This window comes from Garra rufa, chromosome 22, assembly GCF_049309525.1.
Source record: "Garra rufa chromosome 22, GarRuf1.0, whole genome shotgun sequence".
NCBI classification, from domain to species: Eukaryota; Metazoa; Chordata; class Actinopteri; order Cypriniformes; family Cyprinidae; genus Garra; species Garra rufa.
Window position 1 is genome coordinate 19,938,235 of NC_133382.1, and position 15,037 is coordinate 19,953,271.

Here is a 15,037-nt window from a genome sequence, read left to right on the forward strand (position 1 = left end):
GATGTAAATGCAGACGTCAAATAGACGTCTCCGAGATGTACGTGTGCTATGGAAATGGAAATCCTGGTTCAGTTTGGCCAACCACAAATGCCTTTTGTCCCTCAGACAGTTTTTTGCACTCTTCTCCTTGATTTGTTATAACTTTTGGCTGTCTTTAGTATTTCAAATGTTTTTCCTGGTCTGACAGATTAGTACAGCTCAAAACATGGCAATAATTAACCATTTCAGCAGCAATAATTAGCAAAATTATGCAAGTTTTGTTCAGTTCAGTGGCATTTTTTATGTTCAGTGCCGCCAATATGGCCGATTGATGGCGCGTTATGAAAACACTCTATTACTAATAAAATTTAAGTAGTCATATTACAGTTACCAGCCAAAAAATGGCTAGTTACTAGTTACTTTTTTGTCACAATTGCTAATGATTTGAAATTCCCAAATTTAATCATCCCTATTCATTTTCATAATCATTGTCGTGCGTAAATGCATGTGACATCACTAACGCAGCAAGCTAGAGAAGCCCACACATCACAAACGCCAATGTCATGTTATTTGTGTAGTTGTAGGCTACTAAGACTTTTTGTACTGTTAATGCCTACATGTTTGGCTGGTTCGACCTCCTTGAGCCCTGTTGCAGATTTTACTTTGTTGCTGCTTTATTAAGTAACAGAAGTTGTTTAAAATGTGACTAATGACTAACTTATAGTATTTTGCAACAATGAATAAAGATTTATAATATTTGTTTCATTTTATTACCAGATTAGAGTTAAAGGTTTTACATGGGGGATTTTGGATATCTCTTTTTATTACTCCATAAATCAGAAAATCAATAGCCTGAAAAAATATTTACCATGTTTTTAGGGGTAAAATGTTTTGTAAATCAGCAATGATACATTAACAAACACCTATTGAAGTGGAGATTTCTGCTTCAGTGCATGAAAAAAAAAAAACATATTTAGAGAAAACGGCTTTTAAAGACATGTACAGTTGAGGTCAAAAGTTTTCATACACCTTCCAGAATCTGCAAAAAGTTATTTATTTTACCAAAATAAGAGAGATCATACAAAATGCATGTTATTTTTAATTTAGTACTGACCTGAATAAGATATTTCACATAAAAGATGTTTACATAGTCCAGAGAAAACATTAGTTGAATTTATAAAAATGACCCTGTTCAAAAGCTTACATACACTTGCTTAATATTGTTGTTACCTGAATGATCCACAGCTGTTTTTTTGTTTAGTGATAGTTGTTCATGAGTCCCTTGTTTGTCCTGAAAAGTTTAATTGCCTGTTGTTCTTCAGAGAAATCCTTCAGCTCCCACAGATTCTTTAATTTTACAGAATTTTTTTGTATTTGAACCCTTTCCAAAAGCTCACTAATGCTCCAAAAGGAAAAACGATGCATTAACAGGTAGGGGTGTAAACTTTTGAACAGAATGAAGATGTGCACATTTTTCTTATTTTGCCTACATATCATATTTTTTCATTTAGTACTGCCCTTCAGAATCTACAGAAGATACTTACATGTTTCCCAGAAGACAAAATAAATTCCAAATTCCAAATGTTTTCACCCCCTGGCTCTTAATGCAACGTGTTGCCTTCTGAAGCATCAGTAAGCGTTTGAATCTTCTGTAATAGTTGCATATGAGTCCCCCAGTTGTCCTCAGAAAAGTTCATACAGACATTGTTGGAAAGGCTTCAAATACACACAAATGCTAAACTGCACGAACAAATGCTCAACTGTATTGTCATTGAAATATACAGACACAAATAGATAAAGTGTAATAAAATAAACATTAAATGCGCATTTAGGATGTTTTATTTCCATATGTTTACAAGAAGACAAGTTAAGGAAGTAGAATCTCATGACTGACCAGTGCCTGATTAAACAATGTTTAGTCTTGCATTAAGAACTTGCATAAAATGCAGACATAATAGTTCTGCTATTCTACTACCAATATCTTTATATTGTGACACTGGTGCTGTTTTCATTTGTGAAATAGTGTCTGATGTCAGTCATGATGAAGGATCAATTCTACATGGCGTCTCAGTGGAGTGTTGAGTGTAAGAACTTTATCCGCTGTAATCTTCTTTAGCTTCTGTTGCATGCAGGTGGGGATGTCATATGGAGCTGCAGAGACAGACAGGGACAATGAGACATCGGTTTCATTTGATAGCTGATTTGACCGTCTATTCTGGCTGGTGAGTTTACAAAAATAAAAACATAGCTCATTACTTGTATAAATGATTTAGAAATGTTGATATCTGTTCTTTTCCAACAAAAGAAATGGAGGACACAGAGGTCAGACAACAGAAGCTGGACAATCAGGTAAGTATCTAAAAAATGTGTGTCTGTTGATTAGTCATTTACTTATACTTTTGTGTTGCATATTTTATCAGTAATATGTCAGTGTTCAATATTTTTTTAATTATTCAGCATTTTCTAGATTTTCTAATTCATTTTGTATACTAATGGAATTACTGCGTAGATGAACTTTAGTGTATGTTTAACAGCAGTTTATATCATGTTAACTCTTACAGCGTTCACTTTTAATCAAGAAACAACAAAGAAAAAGGTCAGATGCCCGGATGATCACAGCGAATCACGACATTCGGCCCAAGACACGCAAACAGAAACCTGAGTCTGACGATACAGCTTTATTGATAAGCCAATCTCAGAGCAACGTTTCCCTCAGTGGTTCGTCATGTCAACATAAATGTAATTTTTTTCATTTTGTAGAGTTTTACCGAAAATAACACCCTATCTATTTATTTTCAGACACACAAGCTGAGCAGATTTATGAAAACACGGTGGAAGAGATTTGTTTGGGAGAACTGACCATTTCATCCAGGACAGAAGAGGCTTTAGAAGAGGTTGCTCATTCAGTTCCGGTCATCACTAAGAAAATCGATCTAGAGATCAGCCCGCAGCACAGCGCTAAATGCACTTTAGACACAGAAGGCCAAACGGATGGAAAGAAAACTAAAAAGAAGGGTGTGAAAAAAGGCCAAGCAAAATGTAAGCGTTTTTACGTTTGTTCAGATATAACTTTTGCCTCAGGCTTAGTGTCATTTTGTTGAATTTCACATTCTAGTACTTGAGGCCAAACCTGCATTAGAAGTGGAGGAAAATGAAGGGAAACTGAAAAAAGCAGTGAAAAAGAAGGATAAGACAAATGAATCTAAGGAGAAAGTGAAGACAGAGGAACAGCCTTGTAAGTGTACCGGAGATGTGTCTCCATTGTTAAGCATGATACAAGTTAAAGGCCATTTCCTGTAGCACAGCCCAGTGCCTCATCCATAAATAGGAAGTAACTTGACATTGGCATTGTTAACATTCCAACTTGTGGTATTTTCCAGCGATTCAGACTGATTCGGTTGTGGAAATCAACATTAATGAAGAAAAAAAACCTGAGTCGGAGAGTGAGGATGAAAGGAAAGACTGGACAAAGAGTCCCGTTCCTCCCACACCAAAGAAAAAACAACAACTGAAACCAAGTATAAAAGTCTTGTGATATAAAAATGATTTAATATATGTTTTCATATCATTTTTTTTGTTTAATGAGGGTTTCTTTTGATGTGGCCTGATTGTTAAGATTCAATTTCTTGTTTAAATTGTCTTTGTAGTGAGATGTCATCTCAGTGACAGTGAGGAAGAAAAAGAGGATGGAGAGGAGGAAGACAAGAAGAGGGAAGCTAAAAAAACACCAAAGAAGACTAAAAAAGGAGCCAACAATAATGACAATATTGCTTCTTTAAACTCCAACTATAAGGAGCCTTCTTCTGACAGTGATTCTTTGGACATGGGAAAAGTAAATGTAGTCTAAATTAATTCATTTAGTGTATATATGTGACCCTGGACCACAAAACCAGTCATAAGGTTAAATTTGACAAAACTGAGATGTATAAATCATATGAAAGCTCAATAAATTAGCTTTCTATTGATGTATGGTTTGTTAGGATAGGACAATATTTGGCTGAGATACATCTATTTGAATATCTAGAATCTGAGGGTGCAAAAAAATCAAAATACTGAGAAAATCACCTTTAAAGTTGTCCAAATTAAGTTCTTAACAATGCATATTACTAATCAAAAATTACATTTTGATATATTTACAGTAGGAATTTTACAAAAAATCTTCATGGAACATGATCTTTACTTAATTTCCTAATGATTTTTGGCATAAAAGAAAAATCAATAATTTTGACCCATACAATGTATTTTTGGCTATTGCTACAAATATACCCCAGCGACTTAAGGCTGGTTTTGTGGTCCAGGGTCACATATAGAATTTTAGTATTATTGATATACTGTTTTGTTAATTTTGAATTAGTTTTATTTTTCTATTTTGACTTTTATTTTATTTGTTTAATTTTTATTTATTTTTTACTTTGAAAACTTTATTTTGTTTTTGCTATTTTATGAGTTTTTGTTTAACATGTCTACATTTTGTTGTTTATTTAGACTTAGTTTTTTTAGTACTTCAATTTTATTTTATTTTACTTTTTATTATTTTAAGTTGATATTTGTTTTATTTTAAGTAATGAAAATGAAAATTTTTTATGGTTTAAGTTTGTTTATACAATTACAATGGCGTTTCAGTGCCATGTTAAAAAAAAGTATAAGTCATAATATTTTAAGAAAAAAGTCAAAATTCAGAGAATAAAGTCATAGCAATAATATAATAAAGTCTAAATATTTTGAGAATGAAGTCAAAATTAAAAGCATAAAGTCTAAATATTTTGAGAATAAAGTAAAAATTATGATAATAATGTCTAAATATTTTGAGAATGAAGCCAAAATTACAAGAATAAAGTCTAAATATTTCGAGAATAAAGTAAAATTTCGAGATTAAAGTCAAAATATATCAACAATAAAGTCAAAATTACAAGAATAAAGTCCTAATATTTTGTGAATAAAGTTGAAATTACAAGAATAAAGTTGAAATATTTTGAGAAAAAAGTAAAAATACAATTATAAAGTCGAAATATTTGGAAAATAAAGTTGAAATTACAAGAATAAAGTCTAAATATTTTGTGAATAAAGTCAAATTACGAGATTAAAGTTGAAAATATGAGAATAATGTCCTAATATTTTGTGAATAAAGTTGAAATATTTCGAGAATGAAGTTGAAATTAATAAACTTCTATTATTTCAAAATTAAAGTTGAAAAATTTTGAGAATAGTCAAAATTACGAGAATAAAGTCAAAATATTTTGTTAATAAATTCTAAATTACTTGAATAAAGTCAAAATATTTTAAGAATAAAGTCAAAATTATAAGAATATAGTCAAAATATTTTGTGAATAAAGTCGAAATTACAAGAATAAACCCGAAATATTTTGAGAATAAAATCAAAATTAAGAGAATAAAGCCAATATTTTGATAATGAAGTCAACATTTTGAGAATAAAGTCAAAATATTTTGAGAATGAAGTCAAAATGATGAGAATAAAGTCTAAATATTTTGTAAATAAAGTCGAAATTATGAGAATAAAGTCTAAATATTTTGTAAATAAAGTCGAAATTATGAGAATAAAGTCGAAATATTTTGAGAATAAAGTCAAAATATTTCAATATTATTCTTATATTTCTATGACTTTATTCTCAAAATGTTTCAACTTTATTCTTGTATTGCTATGACTTTATTCTCATATTTTTTTCTTGAAATATTACTACTTTAATCTTATAATCTTTTTTATTTTTTAACGTGGCACCAAAACGCTGTCATAAAATCGCCATTGTAATACTATAACCCTGATATTCTTTGTATTATCCTTCTTGTCCAGTCCTCTCCGATGTCTTTGGAGGATCTGGAACAGTTTGCCATGCGTCCTGCTCCAAGAGATGTGACTATTCAGTGCAGGATCACCAGAGACAGGAGGGGAGTGGAGAAAGGCATGTTTCCCACATATTACCTCCACATGGAAAAGGAGGATGGAAAACGGGTTAGCAGAAGTGTAAAAAAGAAAAATATGACAAATAATGTATTTTTCTTTTCTTAACATATAACTATTCTCTTGTGTAATGTTTCGGGTGGGCAGGTCTTTCTGATGGCTGGCAGAAAGAGAAAAAAGTGCAAAACATCAAATTATTTGATCTCAATCGATCCTACTGATTTATCCAGAGATACTGACAGCTACATAGGCAAACTAAGGTCAGTACCATTACAGTGTCTTATCACAAGTATTATTTGTTATTCTGCCCATGTAAAAATATATAATTTGTCTCCTCAGATCTAATGTCTTGGGGACTAAATTCACTGTGTATGATAATGGCGAGAATCCAGAAAGGAAACCATTCATCAAAGAAACGGATACGCTGCGACAAGAGCTGGCAGCAATATGTTATGTAAGATGCACTCTGTGTGCTATTTTCTCTTTATATGTCTACAGTATTTATGTATTCAGTTTTGATTAAAAAACACACTTGTTTCTTTACTGTCACACAGGAGAAAAATGTTTTGGGTTTTAAAGGACCTAGAAAAATGACGGTGATTATTCCTGGTATGCATGAGAATGATGAGAGAGTCGTTATTCGACCAAAAAATGTGAGTATTATGTAATGGATTCTTGTTAATCACCTTTTTTTGGATCATAAATCGCAATAGTATGTTTCTTCTTTTGGAGACAATTCAAAAGCTTAGGGTCTGAAAGATTTGTTATGTTAAAGAAGTCTTATTTGATCCAAAAATACAGTATAAATGGTAATATTGTGAAATTGTATTACAATCTTAACTGTTTTTATTGTAATATATTCTAAAATGTATACTACCAGTCAAAAGTTTTTGAACAGTGAGATTTTGAATGTTTTTAAAGAAGTCTCTTCTGCTCACCAAGCCTGCATTTATTTGATCCAAAGTCAAGCAAAAACAGTCCAATTTTGAAATATTTGTACTGTTTTCTATTTGAAAATATTTTAAAATGTAATTTATTCCTGTGATCAAAGCTAAATTTTCAGCATCATTACTCCAGTCTTCAGTGTCACATGATCCTTTAGAAATCATTCTAATATGCTGATTTGCTGTTCAAGAAATATTAATTATTATTATTATTATTATTTAAACAAGTTGAGTACTTTTTTTAGGATTCCTCAATGAATAGAAAGATTCTAAGACTCTAAAACATTTGTAACATTATACATTATACCATTCAAAAGCTTGGAGTCAGTGTAATTTATTTATTTTTTTGGGAAAGAAATTATAGAAATTAATACTTTATTTAGAAAGGATGCTTTAAATTGATCAAAAGTGATAATAAAGGCATTTATAATGTTACAAAAGATTTCTATTTCAGTTAAATGTTGTTTCTCTGAACTTTCTGTTCATCAAAGAAACCTGAAAAAAAAAATCTCTTTAGCTGTTTTCAACATATCGATAATAATAAATGTTTTTGAGCAGCAAATCAGAATATTAGAATGGTTTCGTAGTATCATGTGACACTGAAGACTGGAGTAATGTTGCTAAAAATTCAGCTTTAAAATTACAGGAATAAATCACTTTTTTTTTTTTTTAAATAGAAAGTTCTTTTGACTGGAAGTGTATATGTATAAATAATGAAAATGAAATCTCGTCTGCATGTCCCAGGACCTGGAGTCTCTGCTCACCCGATATGAGAATGGTAACAAAGAGAATCTTGTCACTCTCCTAAATAAATCACCCAGCTGGAATGAGCAAACTCAGTCGTATGTGCTTAATTTCCACGGCCGAGTCACTCAGGCATCTGTGAAAAACTTTCAAATTGTCCATCCAGATAATGGTAAGAGGTTATCTTTTTCTCATTTTGATCAGTCTTTGTATTTGTAGCTGCCATATCAGATAATACAGGAAAATATTACAATTCCTAATTCTATTAATGTCATTGAATATCTCTCTCAAGAGGACTACATTGTGATGCAGTTTGGCCGAGTAGCAGAAGATGTGTTTTCCATGGACTACAGCTTTCCCATGTGCGCTCTACAAGCATTTGCCATCACACTGTCTTCCTTTGATGGCAAACTGGCCTGTGAATGAACGTCATTCATCTGTATTTTCTGTTTTAAAAAGGGAAACTTAATTAATTTTAGAGTGTTCTTGTAGTCATTTGCTATTATTTACAAATTATGATGTGCAGTAGATCATTTGTTTTACTAATTATATACAATTAGACATACAGTTTATGAATATTGACTTATTTATTCTCTCTGTAAATGCTGTTTCCAAAAGTTCTTTTGTATACATGAAAAAAGAAAAATGGACATTCCTTGTTAAATTAAAAGCTATTGCTCTTATATAAGTTACATTCACCATCTTACAGAACTTCATTATTCTTTTGCTGTCTTTTTAAGATATTTGAGAATATTATATTGCGCCACAGTGGAATAATGTAAACATAGCAGGCCTATATATCTTTCCATCGGGGGGCAGTAAAAGCCTTGCTCGTTTTTCATACCTCTGCAAACTAAAACAGAAGAAGAAAGAGACAAATTCGTATACAACCACATCGCCCATTTTGAACTCTAAGCATAACTGAAGTTGATCCGTATTATTTATATATTATCGTTCAAGCACCTCGCAGCGCCCATCAACAAGCTGCTCTGAAAGTTATTTGTGGAAGTTGGTGGCGTGAAATCTGACTTTGAATGGAAACTCCCTCTTTTTGGTTTTTGAGTTTTGCAACTTTTGAGTTTGCAGACAGATGAGCTACGACTTATAAGACAGGAACTTTTCATCAGAGTTGGGTAAAAGATATATCAAGAATGCGGGACCGGACCAAAGAACTGGGCAATGTGAGTACAAAGTAGGGCAGTGCACTCAGGAAACCGGCTAACGTGCTAACGCTAACCCGCGGAGACTGTAACTTAACTGTTAACCACCACTGTAGCCGCGATTTATTAACTCTTTCACATTTTCATGTTTGCAGTCTGCTGCTATATGTAACTGACTGTTTATGTATCTTTATGCAGATTGTTGAAAAAAACAATCATGAGTCAGATCCCACAAACTGGAAGCTAAGCTTCTGCATTACCATCGGGGTGTAACTTTATTTAGACTACATACAATACAAACTAGCAGCCATGAATGTTTACAGTTGATTCAGTGACCTTTTCCCCCTCAGAAATTCAAATGTCTTTTGTAACGGAACTCATTTCAGTCATATTTAGCAAGTATTTAGTAAGTTAGCCGTTGGATTTTTAACACCCTCAGGAAGAAAATATCACATCCGTTTAGAGCCCCGTTTCTTCCCATACAAATAAACTATGTGCTTTAACACTTGCAACACGATTAAGTAAATTATACAGCTTCTAAATACATATTTTAAACGTATGACAAATTCTTATGTATACTTTTCTCCTCTCACTAGACTGGCGATGCCTCAGATGAAGATGAAAACGCACCTCTCATGATAAAGCCTGGATCTGGGAGCTCAGCAAATGAAGAGAAAGAAAATGAGGCCTTCTTTAAAAAGGTTTATTTTGAGCCATTGTAGCTCATTTTAACTGTGTAATATGCAACTAATATGTAATATGTACAATCAAGCCCTAAATTATTCATACCCCTGGCAAATTCTGACTTAAAGTTACTTTTATTCAACCAGCAAGACAGGAAATGACACCGGCTTCTCCCAAAAGTAATAAGACGATGTACGAGAGGCGTCATTGTGGAAAAAAATATTTCTCAGCTTTTATTTACATTTGAACAAAAAGTGGCATGTCCAAAATTATTCATAGCCTTTGCAAACTGTCACAGTCTATGGGGAAATCCAAAGTTCTATACCATTCCAAATAGTCCAAGCTGTTCTAAAGCATCCTAATTACCCTGATGCATTGGGAACAGCTGTTTTAATCAACTCAACAGGTGAAAAACAGAAGCTTTTGGATGGCTGTTGGTTTGTGGACAGTCATGGCTAAGACAAAGTAGCTCACTGGTGACCTGCGGCTGCGCATTGTGGCTGCTCACAAGTCAGGAAAGGGCTATAAGACCATATCTAAATGTTTTGAAGTTCCAGTGGCTACAGTTCAAAGTATTATTAAAAAATACGGGACATTCCACACTGTGAAAAATCTCAGAGGACGTGGTCGGAAGCGAAAAGTGTCACAGTAAACGGCTCCATGAAAAAGGAGCAATACATCAAAATTCTCAACAACAACATCAGGCAGTCTGCAGAGAAACGTGGCCAGTGGACATTTCAGCACGACAACAACCCAAAACACACAGCAAATGTGGTGAAGAAATGGTTAGCAGACAAAATCATTAACGTTTTGCAGTAGCCCAGCCAGAGTCCTGACTTAAATCCAATTGAGAATCTGGAGGAAGCTAAAGATCAGGGTGATGGCAAGGAGACCCTCCAACCTGAAAGAGTTGGAGCTCATCATCAAAGATGAATGGGCAAAAATACCAGTGGAGACATGCAAAAGGCTGGTCAGCAATTATAGGAAGCGTTTGATTGCTGTAATAGCCAATAAAGGCTCTTCTATTGATTATTGAGAAGGGTATGAATAATTTTGGACATGACACTTTTTGTTCAAATGTAAATAAAAGGTGAGATTTTTTTTTTTCACAATGATGCCTCTTGTACATTGTCTTATCTTTTAGGAGAAGCCTGTGTTATTTCCAGTCAAAAAAAACTTCCTGGTTGAATAAAACTAACTTTAAAGTCAGAATTAGCCAGGGGTATGAATAATTTCGGGCTTGACTGTATAAACAATTCTAGAAATGAGTCACAATGTCCAAACTCCATGTTAATGGCTACTCAGATGTTTAACATGAATGACAGTTTTGATTTTTAAATTATAGTCTGTGTGGTTTGGGATTTTAGAGTTTTAGAGTCAAAGAAAAAAAAGCCAATTGTTTTTCTACATAGGTTCAAGAGATTCGAGAAGGACTTGAAACGATTAAGAAGAAGGTGTCTGAATTGGAGAACAAACAGAAAACAGTGTTAGGAGTTGCACTTCCAGAAGAAAGTGAGTAGCTCAGCTTAGGTTTGGGTTTTTTCAGTTTAAGTTTTATCATTCAACAAAATGTTGAAATAAAAAATATTTAAAACAAATCTCCTTGGCAATAGGTATGAAAAAGGAACTGCAGTCCCTCAGAGAAGACATCAAAGGCATGGCCAGCCAGATCCAAAAGAAGTTAAAAAGTGAGACTAATACATAAACAAAGTTGGTTGTTGTTGAACTTTTTCCGCTGGACCTACTGGATGTGAAAAATTAAACAATATGTTTATGTCACAGGCATTGAACCTAAGAAAGCTGAAGGTGACGACAAATATATTCCAATAAACGTTAGAATGCGGAGAACCCAGGTGAGTTGCTTTTTAATATACATAAAAAACTCTCTCTTTAAAAAAAAAAAAAAAAAAGCCTGCATTTATTTGATCCAAAGTAAAGCAAAAGCAGTAATATTTGCATTTTTTGCAGCATTACTCCAGTCTTTAGTGTTACATGATCCTTCAGAAATCATTCTAATATGCTGATTTGCTGTTTAAGAAACATTTAATATTGTTATTATTATCAATATTTAAAACAGTTGAGTTTTTTCAGGATTCTTTGATGAATAGAAAGATCAGCATGTATCTGAAATAAAAAGCTTTTGTAACATTATACGCTATACTATTCAAAAGCTTGGAGTCGGTGTATTTTTCTTTTTTTGGGGGGGAAAGAAATTTTAGAAATGAACTTTTATTTAGCAAATAAGCAATACGTTGATAAAGTGATAATAAAGACATAATGTTACTAAAGATTTCTATTTCAAATAAATGCTGCTTTTCTTAACTTTTTATTCATCAATTAAACTTGACACAATTATACTCAGCTGTTTTCAATATAGTAATGTTTTTTGAGCAGCAAATCAGAATATTACAATGATTTCTGAAGGATCATGTGACTAGAACAAATTCAGCTTTGAAATCACAGGAATAAGTTACATTTTAAAATATATTTAAATAGAAAACTTATTTTAAATGGTCAAAATATTTTGAACATTTTTGGATCAAATAAATGCAGGCTTGGTGAGCAGAAGAGACTTATTTGAAAACATTACAAATCATTACAAAAACGTTTGACTGGTAGTGTATTATACGCATTTCTAAACACAATACATGAACAGTGTTGTTTTGGCTCAGAATAATCTGCTCCTTTTTTTTCTCAACATCCTTTAAAAGCATGGTGTTTTGTCTCGTGAATTTCTGGAAGTGATGGGTCACTGTCATACAATCCAAGCCCAATACAGAGACAGAAATGTGGAGAGGATACAAAGACAACTCAAAATCAGTATGTGCTATTTCTCTCTTGTTTTATTCTATTGATAATACTAGCATTCTCACACAAATCTCTCATAAACAGTCTTTTTAAATGTGCACCATGACATTGTTGTCCTCATTTAAGAGTTTCCTTTTGTATGATCCACAAAGTGTCAGTATAAGTCCAAGGCTATGCAACATAGCTTTCATTTGCATTATTTCTAAGATAAATAAAATAAATGAAAATAAAACTAATGTGAATGTGGTTTCCTTTACAGCCGGTAACAATGTGACAGACGAGGAACTAGAATCAATGCTTGAGAGTGGACAAACAGATGTTTTCACGCAAAATGTAAGTGTTGTTTGGTTTGGTGTGTGACTATTTTTAGTCTTCTGGTTACTTAAATGTCACATTTCAAGTCTTCTCTTTTGCTTTCTTTGGAATGGATGTGTTTCATTTGGTAAGATCCTTTTAGGAACAGTTCCATCTGAAGTGTAACTGTTATTTCTTGTTTTTGATGAAGTTGATCCTATCCAGCTATTTAGTGATATAAGCATTTATAATAAATAGGAGCATTTTCCTGTTTTCTGCCCCTTCACTTTCTTAGCTTTTTGTGAAGCAGTAAAAACGACAAATAGTAAGCAGGTGAGACTTACACTGTAAAAAAATAATAATAAAAAAATCTGTAAAATTTACGGTAAAAAAGCGGCAGCTGTGGTTGCCAGAATTTTACCGTAAAAAATACGGTAGCAACGTTTATGTTTTTACGGTTTTAACTTAAATTTACATTTAAATACCGTAATTTCATTAACTAATGTAATGTTAATATACCAGCCTATTGAAGTACTGAAATCTGTTTTGGAATTCTGGGAATGTCAGTAAACTGTACATTCTTTTTCACTTCCAAAAGCGATATTACCGTATACATGCAATGTCCAATACAGTTTTCACCGTATATAGTAGGAAAACTTACTTTTAACCATTTATAGCAGGTTTTTATTTTAGCTTTTTTTTTTTACAGTGTACAGTTGGAACTAAGAATGCTGGTAGCACCTTTAGACATAGTATCTTCTAGTGTTATTATCTTTTCATTCCAGATAAAGGAAATCTGGGTTGTCAGCATCATGAAAAGCAAAACATTTTCAGTACCTCCTTTATAGATTCCACTTCTCTTTTTTTGTATAGAAGCCTTCAACCCCTATTGCCTGAAATGAAGCGTCACCACCATGAAACATTTCACCATTGTGTCCTTTATGTCACATGGTGTGATCACCTTGAACCCTTCTTTAAAAATCATTTTGTACTTGCAGATTTTAAACGATGCTAAAGCTACCAGACAGGCTCTGAATGAGATCGAGTCGCGGCATGATGAGATCATCAAGTTAGAGAAAAGCATTAAAGAGCTACATGATATGTTTCAGTACCTTGCAATGGAGGTGGAAGCACAGGTGAGATAACCTGTCTTGTTAATGAAAAACCATAACATTTTTTAATTTTAATTTAATTCTATATTCTTTGTGAAATTAACTTTTTTTTTTTTTCAGGGTGAGATGGTGGACCGGATTGAGGAGAACATTAAGAGTTCCCATAACTATGTGGAAAAGGCTGTTGCTGACACAACTGCTGCAGTAGAAACTTCAAAAAAAGTGCGCAAGGTGAGTAAACTATTAATTATTATGATTATTTATTTATTGATGAGTTGACATTACATCATTGACCAGTGCGAATGATCATGTTTCTTCACAGAAAAAGATATGGATTGCAATATGCCTTGCTATTTTACTTGTAGTAATAGCCATTATACTGGCTATCACTTTCAGTTGAGGTAAGTCCCATCTGTTTCATTGAATTTGAATGGCAACTTTAAGCTATTTAAAGGGATAGTTCAACTAAAAATAACAGTTTGCTGTTTATTTAATAACCACTCAGGTCTTCCAAGATGTAGGTGTTTTCTTCAGTAGAAGTGTAAAGAAGATTTTTAGCTGAAACTGTGATCCTTGGTGATTCATAAAATGCAATTCGGCAGCTGCCCGTTTCTGAGAGTTAAAAAAAGCATGTCAAGGCGCATAAAATAAATACCTGTGGCTCCTGATGATATATTGAGATCTTATGATGTAAAAGAATCAGTCTGTACAGGACATTTAACATTATTTACAACATTACCTGTAATACATAGCCTTGGGTATTGGGGAATTCTGATTATTTTCCTTGAACTGGTTATTTGGGATAGTTTGTTTCTATGAACAATTTCGTTTTATGTAATCATGCAGGAACGACAAGTATACGTGATTATATTATTAAAGTAATTATGTGAAATGTGTAGGGCTGTTGCAGTTCCTTTTTTCAATTTAAGTACTCTATTATAAAAATCCTCAGTTGCATTTTGTAGGGCTGTAACGTCCCAGTCGATTAGTCGATTAATTGGTCGATACGGTCTGGTTCGACCAAAATTCTGATTGGTCGATTTTTTGCCGCTCTCATTTCATCAGTTTGGCCGCGCTCATTTCATCAGGTGGAAAGCACTAATTGCTAATGGGGGTGTTTTCAGAGCACCCCTGTTTCACAGGCAACAGTCTGTTTTCAGAACACCCCCATTGTTTTCACTTTTTTGGATTAGCCCAACCCACTGGAGAAGAGAGACATAGGGCTGTTCGATTCCGAAAATTTTGGAATCGATTCCGATTCCGATTCCTGGTTCTGGAATCGATTGGATTCGATTCCAGAATCGATCCTCACTGTTGTTTCGATTCTTTTTCGATTCTTGTTTTTTAGATTGGAGGAAGCTAATTTCGCAATAAATGCAGGATGTAATGGTCGTA

The 15,037-nt window shown here is 33.1% G+C and overlaps 2 protein-coding genes across 3 annotated transcripts in view; both read left to right on the forward strand.

Annotated features, from left to right (window-relative positions):
* Positions 1-1,412: 1,412 nt before the first annotated feature.
* Positions 1,413-8,276, forward strand: LOC141297756 (protein king tubby). Of its 2 annotated transcripts, none has more exons than XM_073828209.1 (13): positions 1,413-2,201; positions 2,285-2,328; positions 2,541-2,679; positions 2,779-3,018; positions 3,095-3,214; positions 3,360-3,497; positions 3,627-3,811; positions 5,789-5,947; positions 6,044-6,156; positions 6,236-6,350; positions 6,451-6,549; positions 7,585-7,756; positions 7,877-8,276. In XM_073828209.1, exons 2-13 carry the CDS (start codon positions 2,287-2,289, stop codon positions 8,008-8,010), a joined length of 1,656 nt encoding a protein of 551 aa, XP_073684310.1. In that variant the 5' UTR covers positions 1,413-2,201; positions 2,285-2,286; the 3' UTR covers positions 8,011-8,276. The 2 variants fall into 2 exon arrangements, with proteins under 2 accessions (XP_073684310.1, XP_073684309.1); XM_073828208.1 differs by having other exon boundaries at positions 1,417-2,201; positions 2,541-2,697.
* A 109-nt stretch (positions 8,277-8,385) lies between these two features.
* The window catches only part of stx4 (syntaxin 4), a 10,339-nt gene continuing 3,687 nt past the window's right edge, over positions 8,386-15,037 (forward strand). The window contains exons 1-10 of the mRNA XM_073828210.1: positions 8,386-8,765; positions 9,341-9,445; positions 10,841-10,940; positions 11,042-11,116; positions 11,211-11,281; positions 12,140-12,248; positions 12,496-12,569; positions 13,529-13,666; positions 13,763-13,873; positions 13,965-14,043. Coding sequence (XP_073684311.1) covers positions 8,736-8,765; positions 9,341-9,445; positions 10,841-10,940; positions 11,042-11,116; positions 11,211-11,281; positions 12,140-12,248; positions 12,496-12,569; positions 13,529-13,666; positions 13,763-13,873; positions 13,965-14,042 — 891 coding nt within the window. The 5' untranslated portion in view covers positions 8,386-8,735 and the 3' untranslated portion in view covers position 14,043. The remainder of the gene's footprint in view (positions 8,766-9,340; positions 9,446-10,840; positions 10,941-11,041; positions 11,117-11,210; positions 11,282-12,139; positions 12,249-12,495; positions 12,570-13,528; positions 13,667-13,762; positions 13,874-13,964; positions 14,044-15,037) is intronic.

What these genes read in the sequence shown, in the direction of transcription:
- LOC141297756 (XM_073828208.1), top strand. Translation starts at nt 2,287, where the DNA reads ATGGAGGACACAGAGGTCAGACAACAGAAGCTGGACAATCAG. An exon ending in GAGCAACGTTTCCCTCAGTG is followed by an intron (nt 2,698 to 2,778) that starts GTTCGTCATGTC and finishes ATTTATTTTCAG; the next exon opens with ACACACAAGCTGAGCAGATT. An exon ending in ATTCTTTGGACATGGGAAAA is followed by an intron (nt 3,812 to 5,788) that starts GTAAATGTAGTC and finishes CTTCTTGTCCAG; the next exon opens with TCCTCTCCGATGTCTTTGGA.